Source organism: Plecotus auritus, assembly GCF_963455305.1.
Source record: "Plecotus auritus genome assembly, chromosome: 8".
NCBI classification, from domain to species: domain Eukaryota; kingdom Metazoa; phylum Chordata; class Mammalia; order Chiroptera; family Vespertilionidae; genus Plecotus; species Plecotus auritus.
Genome location: NC_137782.1, coordinates 76,718,784 through 76,744,766, shown reverse-complemented (window position 1 = coordinate 76,744,766; position 25,983 = coordinate 76,718,784). Strand labels below are relative to the sequence as shown.

General features: G+C 39.0%; 1 protein-coding gene across 2 annotated transcripts in view; it reads left to right on the top strand.

Moving 5' to 3' along the window:
* Positions 1–25,983, top strand: part of ESF1 (ESF1 nucleolar pre-rRNA processing protein homolog) — a 67,528-nt gene that overhangs the window by 5,453 nt on the left and 36,092 nt on the right. For both annotated transcript variants that reach the window (XM_080685868.1, XM_080685869.1), the window contains exons 3-9: positions 3,148–3,530; positions 3,951–4,064; positions 7,170–7,270; positions 8,100–8,252; positions 11,666–11,780; positions 13,250–13,397; positions 21,567–21,728. In XM_080685868.1, the coding sequence (XP_080541994.1) occupies positions 3,148–3,530; positions 3,951–4,064; positions 7,170–7,270; positions 8,100–8,252; positions 11,666–11,780; positions 13,250–13,397; positions 21,567–21,728 (1,176 nt within the window). The remainder of the gene's footprint in view (positions 1–3,147; positions 3,531–3,950; positions 4,065–7,169; positions 7,271–8,099; positions 8,253–11,665; positions 11,781–13,249; positions 13,398–21,566; positions 21,729–25,983) is intronic.

Genomic DNA, 25,983 nt, shown 5'->3' with positions numbered 1-25,983 from the left:
CTTAACAAAACATATAAGATTTATGTATATATACACACACACAGTAGATAGAAGCACATGATTGTTTTAGAAATAGAAAATGAGCCCTTTCAGACTTGTGAGGGATGAAGATATCTAATTTAAGTGAAATCAGTCTTTCACTCTTCATAATTGCTAAGTTTGTTACAAAGTACAAGATTTAGCAGGAAAGTTAAAATTATTATTTCACTCTTTTCAGAGGTGATGTTAGTCACATCACAACTCCTGTTATCACTACACATGAATGAGTCAAAAATTTTATTTAGTCTATAGCTACAAGCCAGCAGTCTTCTTGCTATGTCTTCTTAGATGACTCAAAGATACTTGTAATTCAACATATCCAAAAGTTAACTCATAATCTGCCTCTACCAAACAAACAAATTGGTTCTTTTCCAACATTGGTTGTTTATCTGTCCAGCTAGGTCTGCAAGCCAAAAAGCTAGGACTTATCTTCAACACTTCCAAAACTACTAAACCCGTCACTGATCACCATTAGTTTTACTTCTTAATTGACTCTGAAGTCAGAAGTGACTCCATTCTCTTCTCTACATTTCTGCTGCCACCAACTTAGTGCTATCTTCATTTCTTGCCATGAGTACTAACTACACTTCTCTATTCACATCTACTCTGGACTCCCTCCAGTCAGTTTTCTATAGCGTAGTCAAGGTGATCTTTTCAATATGCAAATCTCGTATCTTTCCTTCTGAAAACATGTGGCTTCTCATTACTTTACAACAAAGTCCAAACCTTCTACATGGTTTTTGGATAGTGGTAATACCACTTTAGTTAATTATTGCTTAGCTCCTAGCTATCTGCAATCTAGACATGCTTCCCAGCTTTTTTCTATTAGTGGATTTTTCCATTTGCTTTTCTTGCTGTTTGGAACATATACCTAATCTACTTGTCAAGCCCTTTTACTTAATCCCTCTTCATCCTTCAAGTAGCAACTCATAGCATTATATAACATTCCTACTTGGTACCTATCCTAGTTGTAATTATATTTTTTAATGTGTAGTTTAAAATTTTTATTGATTGATTGATTGATTGATTTTAGAGAGAGAAAAACACCAATTTGTTGTTCCATTTAGTTATGCATTTATTGGTTGATTCTTGTGTGGTGCCCTGACCAGGGGTTGAGCCTGCAACCTTAGTGTATTGGGACAACGCTCTAATCAATTGAGCTACCCAGCCAGGGCCTAAATGTGTATTGATATGATTGATTTTATTTGATCAGTATCTGTCCATCTATCTTCTTCACTCAACTGGAAGTTCGTTGAGGACATTGATTGCTTCTCTTTTGCCAATGATTCTATATTAAGTACCTACCACATAGCAGGCATTCATAAATATTGAATGAATCTACTTATATCACCTGGTATATACAGGGTGTCCCCAAAAAAAGAGAACACACCGTAACAGCTGATAGCTCAATTTTGAAAATGAAATTTATTTTAATAAACACTGCCTTTGTAATTATTCAAAGTATATGTATACATTTTTTAAAGAAAAATGTCATATTCTTATTAGCATCAGAAATATACAAAATCCTTGGGAGTTGCCTTAAATATGACCTATATGACGTAAACTATAACACTGGATAAATTTGAAAAACCTTAATTTTGAGATACCATATTATCTATATACTAGAGGCCCGGTGCATGAAATTTGTGCACGGGGGGTGGAGAGTGTCCCTCAGCCCGGCCTGCACCCTCTCCAATCTGGGACCCCTCGAAGGATGTCCTACTGCTGGTTTACAGGGATCAGGCCTAAACCGGCAGTCGGACATCCCTCTCGCAATCCCAGACTGCTGGCTCCTAACTGCTCACCTGCCTGCCTGATTGCCCCTAACCACTCTGCCTGCCGGCCTGCTTGCCCCCAAATGCCCCCCCCCACCAGCCTGATCACCCCCAACTGCCCCCTGTGCCAGTGTGCTCGCCCCCAACTGCCTCCCCTGCCAGCCTGTTCACCCCCAACTGCCCCCCCTGCTGGCCTGCTCACCCTCATCTTCCCTCCCCACTGGCCTGCTCGCTCCCAACTGCCCCCCTGCTGGCCTGCTCACTCCAAACTGCCCGACCCCGCTGTCCTGATCACCTCCAACTGAACCCCTCTGACAGGATGAGGGCTGTTTTTAGGCTGGCCACACCCCCTACAGGGTGGGGGTCCCCACTGGGGTGCCTGGCCAGCCTGGGTGAGGGGCTGATGGCTGTTTGCCGGCTGGCCAAGCCCCCCAGTGGGGACCTTCAACCCATGGGAGTGTGGCCAGCCTGGGTAAGGAGCTGAGGGCTGTTTTCAGGCTGGCCATGCCCCCCCAGCGATCCAGGCTCACAGCCCCTCCTTTTTTTCTTTACTTTTTTTTTTTTCAGCGACTCCTTGAGCAGAGGCCAGGGCCGGCTAGAAGCAGGTATCTGGGATTTATTTATCGTCTACAATTGAAAATTTGTAGCCTTGAGTGGAGGCCAGGGCCAGCCAGGGCGGGCAGGAAGCTTGGCTTCCTTCATTGCCGGGGGCAACCCAAGCCTCCTGCTTGCTCTAACTCCGTGGCTGCCCGCCTCCATCTTGGTTGGGCTAATTTGCATACTCACTCCTGATTGGCTGTGGGTGTAGTGGAATGATGGTTAATTTGCATGTTTCTCTTTTATTAGTATAGATATATATAAAAGCCCAGCAACCTGAACAGTGGAACTACCAGAACGACCGGTCGCTATGATGCTCACTGCGGCAGCCAACTGGCCTGATCCAGGCCCCAATTGGCCCTCCCCCACTTCCCGGCCAGCCCGGCCAGCCCGGCCCCTATCGGCCCCCAACACCCCTATCAGGAGTGGGGCCGGCCGGGTGGAGGGGCCATGGCCGGTTGGCTGGCTGACCCCATCCCTGATCGGCCCCTATCGGGGCGGGCTGGCCAGACCCCACCTGTGCACAAATTCGTGCACTGGGCCTCTAGTTATTAATAATCTTAATGTTAAGATTTCTATTAAATAACCTGGTTAGGCATGAATTTTCCTGAATTTATATTTTCCTCTAGTCTCTTTTATATAAATTTTATTTTTACTGGCTTTGAGGTTGAAATAACTTGGATTCAATTTAATTTTATGTTTATAATAATTTCTCCCTCCTTTAATCTTTTTGCAGCGGTTCCACTCTCAATGGCAAGACACAGTGATGGTTATGAAAACTCTCGGGGTAAAAAAATGTTTGATAAAGATGTTCTGGAGGAGGATTTAGAAAGCGCTAGTGAAACAGGAAGTGATGAAGAATCTGAAGATGGGATTACAGGCATTGGTAGAGCTTCAGCTGATGACGATAACAGTGATGAAAATGAGGAAGATGAGGATGAAAATGATGATAGTGAGGATGATGATGGAAGTGACAGTGGCCCTGATCTTGCAAGAGGTAAAGGAAATATAGAAACTAGTTCTGAAGATGAAGAAGATATGGCAGATTTACTTCCAGAGGAATCTTGTTTTGAGCATGCTTGGAGAGAACTAGATAAAGATGCTCCTCGGAGTGATGAGGTAATGTTTTGAATAAATAAAATAATTTGTGAAGAACACCATACAAGTAGCTTTTATGGATGACTGATGTCATTAAGTGGGAAACACTTTATTGCTAAATAATAACTATTTATGATTCTGAAGAAAACCTCTTGGTGTCTGTCTAAGCAAATAAGGAAGTTCTACATAAATAACTTAATATTACATGAAATTATTAGAAAAGTAATTTGATTTTAGATCCCATTGCATCTATTAGAAATGCTACAGGGTACCATGCTCAACTTCCTTGTTTATGCATGAGTGGCAAAATAGCAAACTTGGTAGTGAAAAAATCAAATAATTATCATGTTCTTTTTCAAGAACTGTCAAGTTAAAGGAAATGTTTATCTGTTGCAGTTTTACTATTGTGTGAGCCGAAGTTCTCTTTTTTTTATTTCTTAGACTACACGTCGATTAGCAGTTTGCAACATGGACTGGGATAGATTAAAGGCAAAAGATTTGCTGGCTCTCTTCAATTCATTTAAACCTAAAGGAGGTGTTATATTTTCTGTAAAGGTGAGAATTGTTTTTATTTTGAAGTAAATATTTCTAAGCGTTTAAATTCATTCTCATTTTTTTAAATCATAGTTTTCCTTTTAAAGGAAATAATTTATTTGGAAGTTGTTTGATACAGTTAGGCATGAAACTGATATAGCAGGTATAATAAAAGTTAGAAACAAAGAGGTGAAATTGTTACTATTGATGGGTTATGTGATTGTCTATGATTAAAAAACCCAAACAAATCAATAGAGATGTTATCATAAGCTCAGTAAAGGGGTGAGGTATAAGATAAATATTTTAGAAATAAATTGCATTCTTTATTACCAGCATTAACCAATTAAGAAAAAATCTACTTTAGCATCAGAAACATACAAAATCTTTGAGAATTGCCTTAAACACATGACCTATATGAAATAAACTATAACACTGGATAAATTTGAAAAACCTAAATTTTGAAATACCATATTTTTAGAGAGCCAGCATTATGATTAAGAATCCAGGCTTTGCAGTATCACAGACCTATGTTCAAATCTTTTCGTTTGTTTGTTGCTTTTTTGTTGTTCACATCTTGATTCTGATAAATGCTATGTGACCTTGGGCATTTTATCAATTTCTCAGATGTGTTTTCTCATCTGACAAGTAGATAAAACAATACTATTTTGTAGTATAGTTGTAAGGATCGAATGAAAAGGAACTCACACTGAGTATTTAATACAGTGCCTGAAGCAGCTCTAAATAATTATTATATTTAATTATTTAAGATGTTCTATAGTTTTAGTGTAGTTTCCATCAAAATCTCATTTCAAGAGAAAGTTTAGAAAAAGGATACCAGTATCATATAAAAGAACAGACAAGTAAGGATGACTAATAAATTTTTGAGAAATCATACCAGAATAAAAGGACCCTACCAGTTATAATTTCTATACATTTTATAATGCTATGAGAATTAACAGGTTTGGGTAAAAATAAGGGGACAAATAAATGGAATGGTATAGATAAAAAGAGTTTAAATAACGAGGTAGATAATGTCATTGGGACAAGTCTTTGCATAGAGAACTTAGTTCAGATCACCACCTTATGAGAGCCCCAAATAAACTCCAGATAAAGTAAAAGAAAAGAACTAAAAACCAAACTACAGAAATAGAATTGTGTTTTTGTTAAATCTTGAGTTTTAGGAGATTGGTGGTAGAAATTTCTACACTTAGAAAAGGAAAAAAAACACACAAAAAGAATCAACAGATGTGATTACATATGTATTTTTAAATTCTACATCAAATCCTATTATATGCAACTCAAAGTAGTAAGAAAAACTCACCCCCAGTTGTTAAGTTGCATATTTCACACAATTCCAAAAAATATGTGTTAGTTAAATGTATATTAAGCCTAGTAGTGTCAAGACAATGCAGATTAATATAGTTATATTTTCTTTTCTTTCTTAAATCTTTATTGTTGAAAGTATTACATAGGTCCTCCTTTTTCCCTCATTAACCTCCTCAAGCCCGGTCCCACCCCCTCCTACCCTCCCCCCCATACATACAGTTATATTTCTTGACTCAAAAATAGTCAAAATATAAAAATACCAAATCCTAGTGAGGATGAATCCTTTTTCTTTTACCAAGACTATATATATCTAACGTACATGATAAGACTGTCACGTAAGAGTGCCTTTCTATTAAAAGGAATGTCTTTAAAAAAAGCATTGAATCAATTATGTGACTTAGAGATAAGGTAGGTATTACAAAATTGTTTTGCTTCATTATGTTTTATACTAGAGGCCCCATGCATGAATTTGTGCATGGGTGGGGTCCTTTAGGGTGGCCTGTGGAGATCGGGCCCCAGCTCACACCCCCAGCCTCACAGCCCCAGCTTGTGCCCCCAGCCTTGCAGCGCCTCAGCCCCGCCTGGCACCCCACCTTGGCCTAGGGCCGCCTGCTCACCTGCTCAATCATCCCGCCATGGTCCTGCTCTCGTCAGGGCCCATTGGGGCTGGCAGTGCCTCTACTGCTGCCCGCTGCCAATGCCGCGTCGCGAACGCCTACCATGTTCCATGCTGCCCCCTGGTGGTCAGCGCACATCATAGCGAGCAGTCAAACTCTTGGTCTCCTGGTTGAACGACTGCCCGAGGGGACAATTTTCATATTAGGCTTTTATTATATAGGACTAGAGGCCCAGTGCACAAAATTCATGCACGGGGGGGTGGGGTGTCCCTCAGCCCAGCCTGCACCCTCTCCAATCTGGGACCTCTCGGGGGATGTCTGGCACTTGGATATCCCTATCGCAATCCGGGACCACTGGCTCCTAACCACTCGCCTGCCTGCCTGACTGATCGCCCCTAACCATTCTACCTGCCTGCCTGATCGCCCCTAACCACTTGTCTGCCTGCTTCATCGCCCCTAACTGCCTCTGCTTGCCAGCCTGATCACCCCCTTACTGGTCCCCTGCCAGCCTGGTTACCCCTCTTACAGCCCCCCTGCTGGCCTAACTGTCCAGAAGGAAGTCGGATGTCCAGAAGATGTCCAGTCAACCTGGTCTAATTAGCATATTACCCTCTTATTAGTATAGGTATTTCTTTAATCATTTTTTGTATATTTACCAGTTAGGGGGCGATCAGGCTGTCAGGGGACCAGTTAGGGGGTGATCAGGCCAGCAAGCAGAGGCAGTTAGGGGCTATCAGGAAGTCAGGCCAATGGTTAGGGGCGATCAGGCAGGCAGGTAGAGTGGTTAGGGGTGATCAGACAGGCAGGCAGGTAAGCGGTTACATAAAATATACAATCATTTTTCATGTGTATGTTTACATTGAGTTCCTTTAGAATCTTGTTTTTGAAGGTGTTTTTTTAATTTTTCCCTTGGAGCCCTGAACCATCTTGTCCCAGTTGATAAATAGAGGAGATATTCTATTTTTGTTCTCAAGTCCCACATCAGTTACTCTGCAGCCAAAAGGATCATTTTTAAGGAGATTCCTCAGGATGCTTTAGCTTCCTATAGTGGGTTTGGAAGTACGGCAACCTTGCTGTTTTCATTGAGTCCAATTGTAAATTGGAGTTACTGACCTTAATAGGTCTGGATGTTGAAAGAAAAGGAAAGTATAAATTGCATTGATTTTATTTTTTCTATATTTAGATATATTTTTCAGAGTTTGGAAAAGAAAGGATGAAGGAAGAGCAAGTTCAAGGACCAGTCGAGTTATTAAGTATTCCTGAAGATGCCCCTGAAAAGGACTGGTATTAAATTACTATAGATAATAAAACTAAACCTTATAAGTTATGTTACTAATTCAGAATTCTGGTCACTTTAAAAGTTAGGACTAAAGTTTACACATGCCATTTATAGTTAAAACAACTTGCAAAGCAGATTAAAATCTGTCAGAAGTGGCATACTATTCCAACAATATTTTGTGTGTATATTCCTGTTTTTGTATTCATTAAAATAATTATTACTTTTTCTGGGATGTATCTTTCCACAGAAGTGGCATTGAAACTATTTGTCTTCAAGCTATGTAATTTTTCTAATTTGAGTATTAAATACAAAAATAAAAGATTGATAACAACTTTGTCACGTTAACGTTATATAGAAAAAAATTAACATAGTTTTGAAACCACTAGGTGGAGCTATGTGTGCGCTTAATAAAAATGGTGGTTAAGTACTATATTATTGGTGGCAGAAGAGAGCAGATGGAGACCCTCTTTATAACTAGAACTAATGCTTTCCTAGTATATTTTGTAATACAGTGCTTGTCCATCAGTTTTATTTGAGAAGGATATTTGAGGTACCAAAACAAACAAAAACTAAAATAACAGGTAAGCACTTGTAATTCTTATACTATCCTTTTCTAGATACCAAATTCCAAAGAAAATACCTAGTTTGTACCTTGTCAGAATAATAAATTGAACTTAAGTGTTTAATGTTCATAAAGGCAAAGTCATGGAGGAAGAAGAGATTGGTATGAAGGTTATAATATATTTTTCTTGAAACAATTGCATTTATTTCTTAAATGTGGATAGATATTTGTGTTCCTGTATAAGTAAGCTTAATGAGTTTTTCCCTTTTTAGGACCTCTAGAGAAAAATTGAGAGATTATCAATTCAAACGACTAAAATACTATTATGCAGTAGTAGAATGTGATTCTCCTGAAACAGCCGCTAAACTTTATGAGGATTGTGATGGCCTGGAATTCGAAAGTAGTTGTTCCTTTGTAGATCTGAGGTAATCCTGAGTGTCTCTTATCAATTTAATCTTGTAGTAAATGTGATTATAAGAAATAAAATATTAAAACTGGTAGTGCTCTGTATTGTTTCATGCTCTTTTTTTATGTTTTTTATTGATTTCAGAGAGAAAGAGAGAGGGAGAGAGAGAAACATCAATGATGAGAGGGAATCATTGACTGGCTGCTTCCTGCACACCCCCTACTGGGGATCAAGCCCGCAACCCAGGCATGTGCCCTTGACTGGAATCGAACCTGGGACCCTTCAGTCCACAGGCCAACACTCTATCCACTGAGCCAAACTGGCTGGGGCCATATTCTCTTTTTTAAAAATATAAGTATTTTTATTGATTTTAGAGAAGAAGGGAAAGGGAGAGAGAGATAGAAACATCAATGATGAGAGAGAATCATTTATCGGCTGCCTCCTGCACTCCCCACACAGGATCGAGCCTGCAACCGGACATGTGCCCTGACCAGGAATCAAACCGTGACCTCCTGATTCATAGGTTGATGCTCAACCACTGCGCCATACCAGCTTGGCTATTTCATATTCTAAAAGAGGATTTTTTTCTTTTGGAAGAACTCTGTCCTGTGGAACATTACTCTTAAGAAAGAAAACTACACTCGGCCAGTGTGGCTCAATAGTTGAGCATCAACCTATGAACCAGGAGGTCACAGTTTGAGTGCCTGTCAGGGCATATGCCTAGGTTGCACATCCGAGCCTCATGGGGGACATGCAGGAGGCAGTCGATCAATGATTCTCTCTCATCATTGATGTTTCTATCTTTCCCTCTCCCTTCCTCTCTGAAATCAATAAAAATATGTTATATATTTTATAAAAAAAAAAAAAACTGGAATGAGAAAAATGCTAAAGTATTTTGTATGAGCCACCCCACATTTGTATCGTTTAAAATATGTTGGCTCTGTTTTTAGGATGATGGGTTATATATAGTGATATTTCTTTGCAACTGTGTTTTAGAATTAGGAACCAGATGAATTACTTTTAAAATAGCGTTGAAGTAGAGGCAAAGGAATTGGCTAATAAACTGGTACTGCTAGATCTGTATCCAGTACAATAGCCACTAATCACGTCTGGCTATTTAAATTCATTTAATTAAAATTTTAAAAATACTCCCCTGGCCAGTTTCGCTCAGTAGTTAAGAGTATCAGCGTGAGGACCAAAGGAGCGTGGATTCGATTTCCAGTCTATGGCACGTAGCTCGGTTGCAGGTTCCATCCCCAACCCTGGTCGGGGTGTGTGTGGGAGCCCCACCAGTTGATGTGTCTGTCTGTCTCACATCACTGTTTCTCTCTCTTTCTTTCCCTCCCCCCATCCTCCCTCCCTTCCACACTCTCTCTTCTAAATATCAATGGAAAAAATGGGTAAAGATTTTTTTTTAAAAGTTTAAATACTTACCTGGGCAGGGGAGATAACCATCATTATGAAGTTGTTTTCCCAAGGCTAGGTTTATCCATTGCATTCCGGATGTGCTGACCCCTGCAATTTCCTTAAATGTGTGAGAAACTCAGTTGCATAATTTGTGGTAGTGGAGGACTGAGAAAAAAACATTTCTTTTCAACTTTATTTGCTTAGATACAGAACATTGCCATCATCACAGAAAATTCTGTTTAATGCTGCTGTAAGTGCTGCTTAGTGAAAGAGTGGATGGAATTGCTGGTATTGTCTTTAGACTTGGGCATTATTTTCACCATGTGCTCAGGCTTCACTGACCCAGAGGTGAAAAACCTTAGGTGGCTGTGACTATCAGTTCTAAGGAAATGGGAAGCTGAACTACTGTACCATTTTGTCATTATCCTAGTCCTTTGGAACCCAGTAAACCATTCTACTATGACACTTTTCAATAGAAACTATTTCTTTGTACACAAGTTTGTTAGAGGCTTTGTTCTCAAAATAAAATATTTTAGAGGGAAAATGCATCAGTTCTTAGTCACTATGACTTTCATACTTTAAAGCAGCAGTCGCCAACCTTTCGGACCTCAAGGACCGCCAGTGGTCCACGGACTACTGGTTGGTGACAGCTGCTCCAAAGGTTTCCTTAAACCAGCGGTCGCCAATCTTTCGGACCTCATAGACCACCAGTGGTCTGGGGAACACCGGTTGGCAACTGCTGCTTTAAAGGCATTCCAACTGGTAGAAAAATACAAATAAAAAATTTGGAATTGGTATTTGTGGTAAGATTTTAGCATGCTTAAATATATAGCAAGAAGGACATATCTCATGAGGCAAGCTATTTCCTTCTCTTATCTGTTAACATTTTCAATAGGAGGTGCTTGTTTTGAATGTTTAAATAGTAGTTACCAAACATTTGTTAGAATGTCAAACTCTGGGTATCATGAATTAATGTTAACATGTTCTTTTCAGGGTTGTTCTGTCTTTCTGTTTCCTTTTTGGGACATTTCTATGCAGTGTTAGAATAAGCTCTGGCAGTGCCTAGAAAGTCAAATCAATGACCATGGAAAAACTTTACATTCACTGTTTTATTTTGTCATATGTAAAAGAAAATAGAGTTTTCTGCTGCAATCCTATTATCTAGGGAAAACTCTTTTCATCTGCTCCAAAATATAAAAGCATGCATATTAGTAACAGTTAAGTATATTAGTCTCAAAAACAAATCTATTTGTTTTTCTTCTAAGTGTGTGCAAAAGTATAGCTGGAGAAAGATGTTATGTAGACATAATAAACCTCAATTATCCACTCCTCACCCCCAAAAATTATTTTTATGGAATATACAGCATATGCTTTTCTTGTGGAATTAAAATCTCCCATATAAATTACAAAAGCTAAATACTGTAACCATGGATTATTTAACTCTACGTCTCCCACGCCCCCAATTCCTTAGCCTGATGCCTAAGAATTGTGTAACAATTATTTATATTTAACAGCTATCTACTTGTAGAAAAAATTGCAAGGTAAGATTGTTAGGATTTTTTAGTCTTGAAGAATTAACTTAAAGCTTTTCCTTATTTTCAGTGACACCTCATGTATATGATACTTTATATTCAGAATATTTAACCATTAATAATTCTATTTGATCTTCAAAATATTATGTAGCAAGCCAATGACTGTGCTTTCAGGAGTCTAGTTCTTTTTGAAACATGAGGGACCCATGTGTGTTTGCACCTGACTCATATTAGCTGACTCCTAATGCAGGGTTTCTACCTACACAGAGTTCACTTAAATTTAATAGAATTACAGATTTATAGCTTATGAATTTCAGAAGTTTTGTGCCAAGGTTATTTCTAACATTGTTTGCCTCATCTACATGTGTGTTCTGTAGAAACTTTTATATGGTATGTATGTATAAACTACAACTAATTAGAAGAGATTCTAAACTCTGGTTGTTTATTACTGTAGCATATGTTTAAATACATTTATTTTCTCTTTGTTTCTTAGGTTTATACCAGATGATATTACTTTTGATGATGAGCCCAAGGACGTAGCCTTAGAAGTGGATTTAACAGCATATAAACCAAAATATTTCACATCTGCTGCAATGGGAACGTCAACGGTATTTCTTAACTTTTAAAAATGTGTAGCTGGACTCTATTGTTTTAAGAAAAGACTTCATGTACTATTTACTATAGAATCTTTAGAAATGGACAGTATTCAAAATTTTAATGCACAAGTATAAATAGAAATGAGACAAAAGTGTATTTGCATTTTTATCTACCACATCTGTCTGAACCTATTTACATACTTTTGTTATGCTTTTAAGCCCAAGTCAGTTACCTGTGAATGTTTCTTTTTTTTTCCTTCTCTTTTTCCCCCACACTCTTAATCAACTAGATTCTTTAATAAGTAATATATCAGTTATTAATATCCTAGGGAATAGTGGGAAGGGGGGTAGTGTAAAGATTACCTCAAATTCTAGTTAAAAGAAGACTAGTGGAAATTTAAAATAGAAACACATTTTTTTCTGCAAATATGATCCAAAATTGTAAAAAATAATTTAAGAAGAATAATTCGGGACTACTAGATGTCACATTAATGCTTAATAACACACAGCCAAAAAGATTTCTGTTCAAATAGTTTATTATTTTGCTACATACCTTCTCTTCTCTTCGCCCCATTAACTTTCTATCCTCAGCTGGACCCCACAGTAGGCGTATAGGCTTCTCACTGCGTTTCTTGTGACAACCCACCATGCTCTTCTGAGAACAGGCTGGTAGCAGAGAGAGGGGCTTCTGTATCTGTCAGGTGCATGTCATGCATGCTGTGGTGAGCACTGCGTGGCCTTGATTAGTATAACCCCACCATTATGAATAAGTGAAGACTAAAAGATTCAGTCACATAAAATGTAGAGTCATGTTATTTTAAGACTAAAATGTGACCAGAGCAAGCCTTTCCAGTCAGCCAGTCTGGAGTTCCTAGGGTTTGGCTGTATTATCTATATCTGTCCCAGTTCTAGCAGTAGTTCTGTGGTCATCAGCTCAAGCTTAATTATCAGAATAGGGATAATTCTGAATCTTGTGACTAGTTAGAACCAAGGCAGTGCCAGCTATTTTAAGGATCAGATTCCTTGGTTAATTGGTGCCCATTTTGTTGTCCTGATCTGGGGATATTAGTCTGAGGAAAGAAAACAATGATGTAGAACCCATCCTTTTATGAAGATAAAACATTACGACCCCATATGGGAATGGGAGCTGCATAGAGGACAGGAGCCAGTCACCAGATCCATCATGTTTTGGATTAGTTCCTGTAATGAACTTACTACCTGGAATAAGTTAATGATAAATATTCTCTCTGTTTTATTGTTATTGATTAGAGAGAGAAACATCAATTTCTTTTTCTACCTATTTTTGCACTCATTGGTTGCTTATATGTGCCCTGACCAGGGTTTGACCCTGCAATCTTGGCATATTGGGACAATGTTCTAACCAATTGAGCTACCTGGCCAGGGCAATGATAAATAGTCTTTAACAAGTTTGGGTGGCTGACATTTCATTTTTACTTGTTTTTCTTTTTCATGGGTGAAAGGTGGAGATCACTTGGGATGAGACTGATCATGAAAGAATTACAACACTCAACAGGAAGTTTAAAAAGGAAGAGCTTTTGGACATGGATTTTCAAGCCTATTTAGCTTCCTCTAGTGAAGATGAAGAGGACATAGAAGATGGACTACAAGGTACTTACTTGTTAATCTTCTGGTGTTCTACATTTGTAAGCATTTATATGCCTAATCTAGACTTGTGAATGGAAATATATCTTTGGCAGTAGCTTAAAAGGGAATACCAAACTAATTCTTAAACTGTCTGCAACAGAAAGTTTAGTAATCGGAATTTTTATTAAAAAGTATTTTCTTGGTTGCAAATGCTTTAACCTTAAACATTTCCTTTAAAACTTGAACAAAATAGATCCATAGACATAGAAGCATGGAACAGACTGTGGAACCTCAGAGGGAAGGTTGGGGAGGATGTGTGGGTGGGAAGAGATCAACCAAAGAACTTGGATGCATATATGCATAACCCATGGACACGGACAATAGGGTGGTGAAGACCTGGGGTGGGGGATGGGGTGGTCTATAGGAGGTCAATGGGGTGGGGGAGGGGGATATATGTAATACTTTCAACAATAAAGATTAAAAAAAATTTTTTTTGACCTAACCAAAAAAGCTTGGTTGGTAGACTTGTCATGGTTCATATAATTATGCAGTCTTATCTAATAAAGAAGGGATATGCTAATTAACCATTACTCTGTCACAAAGATGGCTGCACCCACAGCTGAGGCCAAGTTCCCATAAGGAGCCTTAACAAGCAATCAGCAGGCACCTGAGGCTGCTCCCTCCCCCGCCCCCGTGGGGCTTGACAGGGGACCTCAGGCCACGCCCCCCACCCTGGCACCAGCCCGGGTGGACCTCAGGCTGCTCCCCCCGCCCCAGCACCGAGCCAGGGGACCTGAGGCTGCGCCCCCCTGCCTGGTGGGGCTTGACAGGGGACCTCAAGGTGCACCCCCAGTGCTGGGTTGGGGGAACTCAGGCCGCGCCCCCCGCCTTGGGGGGACCTGAGGCTGTACTCCCCTGCCAATGGGGCTTGACAGGGGACCTGAGGCTGTTCCCCCCTCCAGGTGCCGGGCTGAGGGACCTGAGGCTGCACCCCCCCTCCCCCCCCCCCCCGCCTGGTGGGGCTTGATGGGGGACCTCAGGCCATGCCCTTCATCCATTGGGGCTTGACGGGATCTCAGGCCATGTCCCACACCTGGCGGTGCTTGACAGGGGACCTCAAGGCATGCCCCCCCCACCTTGGTCTGGGCTGGGGGACCTCAGGCCACATTCCCCATCCTGGCGCCAGGCCAGGGGACCTGAGGCTACGTTCCCTGCCCGGGGGGGGGGGGGGGGGGGGCTTGACAAGGGTGGGACTAGCCAGGTCTGGATCTATCCCAATGGGGGGCGGGGGCCCAGCCGGGTCTGGGTCTCACACGATTTTGAGGCACATGTGGGTGGGCAGGGACTTGACTCTGGGTCCCTTGGTGTGCCCCAGACTCTGACAGGAGGAAGGTTTTCATATACATTTTACTAATTTTCTTTCATCTCTGACACTTCTATTATAGAGAAAGGGCAAATAGCAATATTAAATTATTTCCTCTAATTAATCCCCTTTTAATGTGTATGAATTTCATGCACCGGGCCACTAGTCTCTTAATAAATTAGTAAAATACTTTACTATCTTGTTTTTTTTTAAATAAGAGCTTCTTTTGGATTGATTGAATATTTTTTGCATTCTATTCCTCAACTGATTTAGAAAGTAGACTCTGTTTTTGTTCATTTAGTGATTGTCCTAGAAGTCATGACTTACATCCCTAACTTAGAAAAGTTTACTGGTAATTAATATTTTTACTGCCCTATATTATACAAAAAATCTTAAAGCAACTTTTATGGTATCCTGTGTATTGTAATTCTGTTTTTATTTTTCATTCCCATGGACATTAATATTACTATTTTATACTACCTTTGTTTAAATTTACCCATATTTCCTCCACTTTTTTCCCTCTGTATTCTTTTCTAAATCTTATACTTCTGTCTGGGATCATTTTTCTTCTGCCTTAAGTAAATCTTTGGTAATTTCCAATAGTATCATCTGGTGTCAAACTCTCTTGAGTTTTAGTCTACAAATGTCTTTATTTTGCCTTCACTTGTATTTTTACCAGTGAAGGTATTTTCACTGGTAAAACATTCTAGATGGACAGCCCTTTGCACCTGCATTTTGGCTTCACTATTGTTTTTGAGAAGTCAGCTATCAGCTTAGCCTTTTCAGTCTTTTGAAGGTTGTCTGGATTTTTTTCTTTAACTGCTTTTAATGTCTTTCTTTTTGTCCTGCAATTTTACTGTAAACTAAGAGTAGGTTTTATTTATTGTGTGTGGAGTTTGTTGGCATTTCTTGAATTTTGGCGTGGTACCTTTCATCAGTTTTGGAATATTCTTAGCCATTATCTATTGAGATATTTTTTCTTCCCTCTTCCTCTGGGATTCCAATTAAATATTTGGTAGATCTTTTCACTGTAACTTCCATGTTTCTACTTTAATATATATATTTTTTAATATATTTTTATTGATTTCAGAGATGAAGGGAGAGGGAAAAATAGAAACATCAATGATGAGAGAGAATCATCAATTGACTGCCTCTTGCAGGCTCCCCCCACTCCCATGGGGACTGAGCCCACAACCTGGGCAAATGTGTCCTGACCGGGAATCGAACCATGACTCCCTGGTTCATAGGTCAATGCTCAACCACTGAGCCACTCCAGCTGGGCTAGCTACTCTTCTATATTTTTATCTATTGTCTCTCTGTGTTGCATTCTGGGTATTTTTTCAGACCTGTCTTCCAGTTCACTAATTTTCTTTTCAACAGTGTTGAAAATGCTGATAGATCTATGCATTGAATTCTTAATTTTGGTTATAGTATTCTTTACTTGTAAAGGTCCTATTTAGCTATTTTCCAAGTCAACAATATCTTTTTATAGTTTTCTTCTCACTGCAGATACTTTTAACACTTTTATTCCTGTAAACAGAGTAAGCATGTTTTATAGTCTTTGTTAACTTCAGTATTTCAAATCTTTGGGGGTTGATTTCTATTTTATAAGATAGCTGTGTTTACTTGTGTGCCTGGTTAACTTTGTGAGCTGATTTGATATTTTAGGTGAGAGTACCTCATCAAAGAGAACCTTCATTTACTCTGGTCATTCTGGGGCCACATCACTGCATTTTAAGGCTTGAGGTTCCCTGGATTTTGTGGGTGATGCAAGCCTTCATGAGGGCTGGTTTATTTCTGGATGGCCCTTGCTATGACAATACATTTCTCTGGGTCCCTGCTTAATTCAGGGGTACTGATTGAAATCCCCTCCTTTATGGTCATTAACTTTTGTCCTCATGGCACTGCCAGGCTGCCCAAACTGTAATTTAGTCCCACAGCTGTTTCTTTTGTGGATCAGTAAATGCTCTCAGGTTAAAATAGGTCTAAGTTTTTTTAAAACGTCTTTGAAGTTTTTAAAAAGATTTATAAAATATTTAATCTAACTGGATACTCAGTGAAAGGATTGGCCTGAAGTACCTAGCTCGCCATTAATGGAAGCAGAGATTCTGATTATCTATATCTTTATTTTTAAAATTTTTTGATGATTGAAATGATTAAGGGTATAATTTAAAATTGTATATGCTATTTGCTTAATATAACTCATTTTTTTAATAGATTCAAAATATCCTTTTTCCCTATGCTGGATCAGGCTCTGTTTAGAAATTTGGTTGCTTGATTGTCATTTCTAATCAGTTTTTGGTTGACACTCTCCCTGATCTCTTCACATCTTCATTCTTCTTATCTAATAGAAGAATTTTCAATCATGCAAAATTATGAGTAAGAGATTTGGTGCTGAGGAACTACAAATGTGAAATAAAGATATAAATATTCTAAAATAGCGGGAATAAGTATTATTTTACTTGTAGGTAACTTTTTCATAGCTATCCTTTTGGCTTTCCTTTACATATCTATTGTTTTTATAACCTAAATGTGAATTTAATTAAATCCTAAAGTGTTTTTTTAGGATTATTATAGGTCCTTTAAACATTAACTTTCTTAAGAAAAATCCTATGATTGGGCTATCACCATACTTTTAGCCTACTGCAGATATTGCTTCATTTTGCTAAGTGTTTCATAAAATACTGCTTTTGCACTGTGTTCCATACATGAAATGGAAAGTCATATTTAATTATTCTAGTTTCTTTGTTCAGACATCTCATATTAATAAAATCGCATAATTGCTTGGGTATTTAATAGTCATTGAAAAGATATATGATTCACAATGATAGTTATGTTGGTCACAAAAGCCTTCACATTTTTTAAATGCCAATTTCTTTGGCATTCCAAACAATTGATTATCCATTTTATTTCTAGTGTACACAGAACAGCCAAGTCTTTTTTCAAATGTCCTTTGTCTTTACTGCCCCCAGATATACTAATGTATTTACATTTTTTTATTTTATTTGTATGCCTAAGTGGTCATTTAGCACTTTACTGAAAATTCTGGATAGGTTTTGTTTTTTTTCACTAGCAGCTCTGAGGTAAAGAAATAAATAGAACATTCCGTGTACACTTGTGAAGATTGAGTGCAAGTTTTTCAAATAGCTTTCTTTGATTGGTTTGAGAGAACTGAACTAGATTTTTTTAATAACATTGTTATTAGGACAGCTAGTATTGTGGGAAAAGAAGCATTAATTTATCAGTATATTCTTATTTAGATACTAGAGGCCTGGTACATGGATTTGTGCACTGGTGGGGTCCCTCGGCCTGGCCTGCAGGGATCAGACCGAAACCAGCTCTCCAACATCCCCCAAGAGGTCCCAGATTGCAAGAGGGGGCAGGCCAGGCTGAGGGACCCCACTGGTGCACAATCGGGGCTGGGGAGGGACCACGGGAGGGCTCTAGGGTGTGTCCAGCCTGTCTCGCTCAGTCCCGGTCGGCCGTACCCCAACAGCAAGCTAACCTACCGGTCGGAGCGTCTATCCCAGGGGTGGGCAAACTTTTTGACTCGAGGGCCACAATGGGTTCTTAAACTGGACCGGAGGGCCAGAACAAAAGCATGGATGGAGTGTTTGTGTGAACTAATATAAATTTAAAGTAAAGGAGCGGAGGGGAGAGCAAGAGAACCAGATAGAACAGCCGGATCCGGCCCGCGGGCCGTAGTTTGCCCACGGCTGGTCTATCCCCTGGTGGTCAGTGCGCGTCATAGCGACCGGTGGAACAAACAGTTGGACACTTAGTATATTAGGCTTTTATTATGTAGGATTGGGCTCTGCTGGTTTCAAGTAGTGTCTTTACGACAGAGTGAAACTATTATATGTTTTCTTAGCCTCTGCCTTTTTTTCCATAGCTATAAGATGAGAGTCATAATATTACCTGGCTCATGGTTGGAAAGATTGCAATCTATATATATAAAAAGCCAGCAACCTGAATGCCAGAACAGCCGGAATGAGCAGTTGCTATGACACCCACTGCAGCCAGTGAATCAGCCTGACTGAGGGGTGGGGCTGGCTGGCCAACCTCCCATGGCTCCTCTTCCCAGCCGGCCCCGCCCCTGATCAGCTTCTCCCATCCTGATGGGGGGTGGGGCGGCTGGCCATCTGCCCCCCCCCCCCATGGCCCTTACCCTTGGCTGGCCCCACCCCTGATCACACTCCCCACCCCAATAAGGGGTAAGGCCAGCCAGCCAACCTCCTGTAGCCCCTACCCTGGCCGGCCCCACCCCCGATGGGCCCCCACCACTCTGATCAGCCCACAGCTCCTCCCCCCCAGTCAGCTCTACCCCTGATAGCCCCCCCTACCCCAAAAGGGGGCAGGGCTGGCCAGCCAAACTTCCACAGCCCCTCCCCAGGCTGCTGACCCCAGATCAGCACCCCACCCCAATCGGGGGCGGGGCCCGCCAGCCAATTGCCTGTGGCCCCTCCCTCTAGCTGACCTGGCCCTGATCAGGCCCTAATCAGGGCAGGCCAGCCGGCCAACCTCCTCCCATCTCCTCCTCCTGACAGGCCGGGCCCGGATCAGCCCCATTTGGGACCAGGCCAGCAGGACCTTACCCGTGCACAAATTTGTGCACTGGGCCTCTAGTAATATACATATAGTGCTTAGCATACTACCTCATGTCATATTTTTTACTTCTAAAACTTTAAGGATTAATGGCTTTTTGTGTGAAATATACTACTCATTAAGTTATTTAAAGCATGCATTTTTCTTCAGTATTTAAATTGATTGCAAACTTGCTTGAATCTGTAATTTGGTACCTCTGTTAGATACAATAGTATATTTGAATGCCTTAAACTTATTAGATGTTCCTGGTGTTGTTTGTAAGAGATCATAGGAGGGCTTCTTACTGTTACAATTAATTTGTTCACTCATTATATAGTATTAAGGCTTTCACAAAGTATTGTCCTTGAATTGGGGAAAAACAGACCTACATGAATTATCCCACATTCTAGGGCTTCAGAAAGTAAATTTTAGTACTGGAAAAAATCAATTTAAAGTAGGCCATCAGAGACTTACCACTAAAATTTCAACCTGGAAGGAGCTTGCTTCTAATTATGTTTTCAGAAGTAAGCTTTTAATAGAAAGAAATACATTGCCATTTTGTTAATGTGTTCCTGATGTTTTATCCATTGAATTATGGGATACATGACAGAATTCAATCCAACATTATTATTGTGGCACAAAGCACAAACAGGAAAAAAATGAATTTCAGCTGTTTGAGTGAAAATGTAAAAGTGTGATAGGATGGAAAGAATGTCCTGGACTATTTTTTATTCATTTAGAGAAAAAAACCTGTAAAAACATTTACTTAACCAATCTTTTTTCCATATCACCTTTTTAAAGATATAAGGACAGTATGTTAACATTGATGTTTCACAGCTAAGTGCTTAGTAATGTCAGGCATTTTTAGTTACCATTTAGTCATAGCTCATAGAAAAGAGGGTCTTCTTTTTGCTACTTCTAAATTTTTCTTTACTGGGACATTTAGTCCATTCAGTAAGTCTATGTGTTTTGCATTAAAACCCAGGTTCTTAATTTATGGTTTTGCCTTGGAGAATTACAGTGGAAATGTAGAGCAAACAAACTTTTCACGTATTGGTTTTCTTTGGTATTTGTTGCCCATGAATTTTATACTGTTCCTTTGTATTCTCATTATTTTTAAAAAATCGGGAAATGGAAATGTGAATGTTTTTTCCACATAGGGAAATTGAGTAAACTTCTAACATTCATTTTTGTTAATGTATTAATGAGATCCTGAGAATCATCAAACTTGCTCACCATCAAATCGAAAGGACTCATTATTCTTTGTTTTGGATTATAAACAACTTTATCTGTCTCTTCAGCCTGCACAGCTAAGTCCATGTATCAAATGTATCCCAAAAATATTTAGCCTTTTTTTATTGACCATAACATTTTGGTGGATGGTGGAGAACATAAAAGAAAGATAAAATGCCATCCCTGCTGTTTTGCTTATAGGGAACATAAATTTGAGAATGTTACATGACTACAGAATTATTTTTGGATATGAATTTTAATAAAAAGTGATATTCCCAAGTGCTATGACAGTGCTAACTTATATTGTAAATGATTTTTATTATAAATAAGACATAAGTTTTTAATTCAATTCATTTAATATTAAGAAGATTAAGTCTGTCATGGCTGGTATACCTCAGTGCTTGAGCATTAACCCATGTACCAGGAGGTCATGGTTTGATTCCCTCAGGGCACATTCCCTGGGTTGTGGGCTCAATCCCCAGTAGGGGGCTTGCAGAATGCAGCTGATCAGTGGTTCTCTCTCATTATTGATGTTTCTATCTCTCTTCCTCTCCTTTCCTCTCTCTGGATCAATAAAGAAAAAAAAAGTTTGTCTAGTTTTGATATTCTATTATTACAGTATGTCTGATAGCATTTTACCTGAGGGTGCTGGATTGACTGAGATTTAAACATTGGAGTTAGAAGTGAATTATTTCTGTACTAGAGGCCCAGTGCACGAATTCGTGCACAGGTGGGGTCCCTCGACCTGGCCGGTGATCTGGGCCGATGGGGGCCATCTCACCCAGTCCCAATCAGGTTCAGCCTCGGGGAGGGCCCGTGGGGGTTGGCTGGCCACGGGAGGTTGGCTGTGGGAGTGCACTGACCACCAGGAGGCAGCTCCTGCATTGAGCATCTGCCCCCTGGTGGTCAGTGCCCATCATAGCTACTGGCTGGTCATCCAGTTGTCCAGTCATAACTGCTGCTTAGGCTTTTATATATATAGATATTAAATGAAATTGATTTTTTTTTGTTAGGTGATGATGAAGTCAATGTAGAAGAAGATGGAAAAACAAAAAAACATCAGAAAGATGATGAAGAACAAATTGCTAAATATAGGCAACTCTTGCAAGTTATTCAAGAAAAAGAAAAGAAAAGAAAAGAAAATGATATGGAAATGGAAATTAAGTGGGTTCCAGGTAAGAATTAGATACTAACTAAATGTTGGCTTGTTTTTCTTCATTTTAGGATATTGAGAGCATTTTAGATGTGACAGAGAAAAAGATTAACTCCTCTTTGGAAGCATAAACTTTAAAAAAATCTTATTTTTTAGGAATGTTTTGGGGAGGAAGTTAACATGGCATTTCCATACATCATTTAATTCTTAATTACTTAGGGACTAGTGTTTTGACTCTTGCCAGCTTATTTTGATTTTACTAACTACAAATTATTCCTGTTTATTTATGAAAGTAAACCTTCCTAGGTTTGATTCCAGTATTCTCAGGATATAAAAACTTGAATCCAGGTACCATGTGTTCTAAAGTCATTAAACTTTGCCCTGGCTGGTTTGGTTCAGTAGATAGTGTCCTCCTGTGGACTGAAGGGTCCCAGGTTCGATTCCGGTCAAGGACACATGACTGAGTTGTGGGCTCAATCCCCAGTAGGGGGCATGCGGGAAGCAGCCTATCAATGATTCTCATCATTAATGTTTCTGTCTCTCTCCCCCTCTCCCTTCCCTTCTGAAATCAATAAAAAAAAATTTTTTAAATATATTTTTTATTGATTTTTTACAGAGAGAAAGGGATAGGGATAGTTAGAAACATCGATGAGAGAGAAACATCGATCAGCTGCCTCCTGCACATTTCCTACTGGGGATGTGCCCGCAACCAAGGTACATGCCCTTGACTGGAATCGAACCTGGGACCTTTCAGTCTGCAGGCCGACGCTGTATCCACTGAGCCAAACCAGTTAGGGCGATTAAAAATATTTTTAATAAATAAATAAAGTCATTAAACTTTTTTCAAAATTCATAAGTGGACTCTTCACCCATAACCCCACTAGACCTCATTTAATTAGTTTAGGTTTCACTATTACAAAATATGAAATACTTAGTTTTCCATCTCAGTTTTCTGTGAATAGTCAAAAAAGTATGGTATAGTAAGTAGTAAGTGATTTTTATAAGTGCCTTGAACCGTTCAACTTTTTTTAGAGTAGTACAGTACTAATTAAAACCATGTCAGAGCTAAACAAAGATAAAAGCTAAGATAAATAAGGATTGTTTTCCAGTGTGTGCAGGTTTTCAGCAGTCCTGGGTAAATCAGCATGTACCTTTGCAAACAATGTTGATTTTGCAGATTACTGCTTTTTACATACATGTATATCTTTTTTTTTTTTTTCCAACAAGTATAACTTGTTACTCCCACCCTCCCCAGTGGAGGAGGATTTACTATTGCCCCTTCTTACCCGACCCACCCCCAGTTCCTCAGGGACTTGAGAATAGAAGGAAGCATTGGAAACATTCAGGCTTGAGCTCAGAGTCCCTTGAGGACCACATTTCTCTCAAGCGGAAGCACTTTGGATCTTATTTTTCTACTTCTGTTCCAATTTCTCAGGCCAGACCCCAAAAGCTAAAGTCTGATTGAGGTTGTGGGCAGATATTTGCATCTCTTACCCAATCCTATATGTTAAAAAAAAAAGTATACTTCAAAATCCTAATTATAAATTAAGAAATGATTATTCACATTTCAAAGAATGACTAGTTTTATTTAAAATTGTTGATGGCCCAGGTTTCTCATAATGTGCCTTAAAAACATTTTGAATTAAACTTTGTTTTTGCAAACTGAGATGCTCTCTTTATTAAATGAAAACCTAAGGTAATTTTAATTAGAAAGTGTCCCTCCCTTGTCTCCATCCAGACTCCCATTAATTTTCAGAAGGCCATGACTCACTGACCCTTTGAACACTACCGCACACTGTTTTACCAGTAGTTAGAACACAGAGTAGAGAAAAAAAATAGTAAAGCAGTAGTTTAGTCAGTAACACAACGTATTGTTGAAAGTTAAAGGAGCCAAATGTGTATCTTTTAAAGTTAGGTATAATTTTAGACGAGGATTCAGCTCTTTCAGCCTCTAGATGGGAGAATACTAATAACACTGTTTCTTAAAATTAAATATTCTATATTCAGTTTTTTTCAGTTTCTTATAGCTAGTATATTTTTGCATTGAGAGTGCATGGGTTCTTTTCATTTGGGAAAAAACTTAGCATGTTTTAATGTTTGAGAATTGAGTGACAGTTGTAGTAAAAATATTAGGATGGATGTGTCTCCTGCATAGTCCTGTAGGAAAGTGGTGCTGTATTGTAACCATTTGTTTTCCATGTTTGGCTTTTGAAGGAAGTGATGGTAAGAATAAATAAAGTTTGGTAGCATTATCATATGAACAATGGTTGAGAGAATTCAGTTAAGTTAGCCTGAATAAGAAAAGCCTAAAAAGTGACTTAATAGTTACTTTCAAGTGATTGAGGGATGAATATGTAAATGGAGATTTAATCTCTCTTATTATCTCAGAAGTCATTGCTTTTGCCAGTGGATAAAAGTTGAAGGAAAGTAGATTTCAAAGTAACATAAAGAGGAATTCTCTATATTTTTAGAATTGACCAGCAAAAGAGCGCAAAGCCTGCTCTAAGGGGTTGAGCACACTTTGTCAGTAAGTCTCACAATAGGCAATACAACCATACTGCTTGGGATGTTTGTGAAGAAATTTTCTTACTTGACGGTCTTGACTTGATTATTCTAAGAAATGTTGAATTCTATCTTTAAAGTAAAATATGTTGTAATTATAGCTTAATTCTAATCTTCGAACTTACTGAGTGAAGATATTTTAAATGAACAGATTTTTAATTGAGGTATTCGGTTGACTGAGAAAGATTTAAAATTAACTTGATTGAGAAGTTTTATAGCAATATTTCAGAGTTAAATTGAATGGACCAGATCTAACCTTTGTCTTTATTAAAATGGTTATGGAGTGCAAATACCAAAAAGTGATATTTACACTGAGGTCTGTAACTGGAAAATTTAAGCAATAGTTTTCCTGAGATAACCTCCCTTGGTCATGATGTATATATTTCTAGACTCAGTTTAGTAATGTTTTGTTAAAGATTTTGCACCTGTGTTAATGAGGAATATTTGCCTGCAGTTTTCATTTCTTATAGAGTTGTTAGTTTTTGATATCAGGATAATGCTGACCTCATGAGATGAATTAAGAGCTGTTCCCCCTTCTATTTAATGTCATATAAAATGTTTTGAATTGTAAAAAACATTATAATTCCATTACTCTGATTCAGCCACTGAGTGATTAGATAGGTTATGGTTTAATTGATCATTTCTCTATTGTTGAATATTTAATCATATTTCTAACCTTTCACTACAGTAGAACTATGGCATTGAAAAGAAATGTGACCTAAGGCCATTACCGATTCCAAACCCACAAATATCAGTACTTTCTTAGATCTCTTCGCTTTCATTACCAGCCAAATAATTGGCTTACTATTTTAGGGATTTTTACTTTTAAAAACAATTTTTTAACAAAGACGCTTTTCTTTTTCTCCCCCATTTTAAAAATGCCTCTGCTTGGAGAACTAGTAGAGACCACTAAGAGAAGCTAAGGCTGGCAGTCAGGCTCACTTACTAGTTAGTTATGTGACTTCCTTGCTCACATAGCAACTTTGCATATGCTGTGGATCAACCTGTGGTTCTCTCACAAGCTGTTAAAACTACCAGTGTCAAAACTCAAATTTTAAATCTCAGATGCCAAGCATCTAAGATGTTATAAATAATCTATAGCTTTTTCCGTATTTTGAAGTATTTTCATAGGATACCTTCCCAGAAATGGAATTGGATTGTACCAGTTTATAAAGCCTTCAACAATGAGTAAAAGTGCCAATTCCATGGAATTGTCATCAACATTGTGTATATATTTTTTACTGTTAAGTGAATGGGAGAAAATTGATGTTCTGCTCTACACTGCATTTTTAAGTCTTTAACTGGAATACTTGTGTTTTTTTTAATCCTTGGACCCAAGGACATGCTCACTGATTTTAGAGATAGGGAAAAGGAAGGGGGAAAGGAGGGAGGGAGGGAGGAGTCGATGTGAGAAACATAGATCTCTTGCCTCCCATACCAGAAATTAAACCTGCAACCCAGGTATGTGCCCTGACTAGGAATCGAACCCCAACCTTTTGGTGTACAATATGATGCCAACCAATTGAGCCACACCAGCCTGAGCTAACTGTATTTTTGAAGGCCCCATAATAGGGTATTATTGTTACCTGTGAGTCCTTGGCATGTACTTACATGCATCTGTGTTTGTAAATGTAAAGGGTCTGTTACATATTAGACTTGTTAGTTGCGATAAATGAGCTAATCTTGCAGGACCTCAGTTTACTTATTTGGAAAGT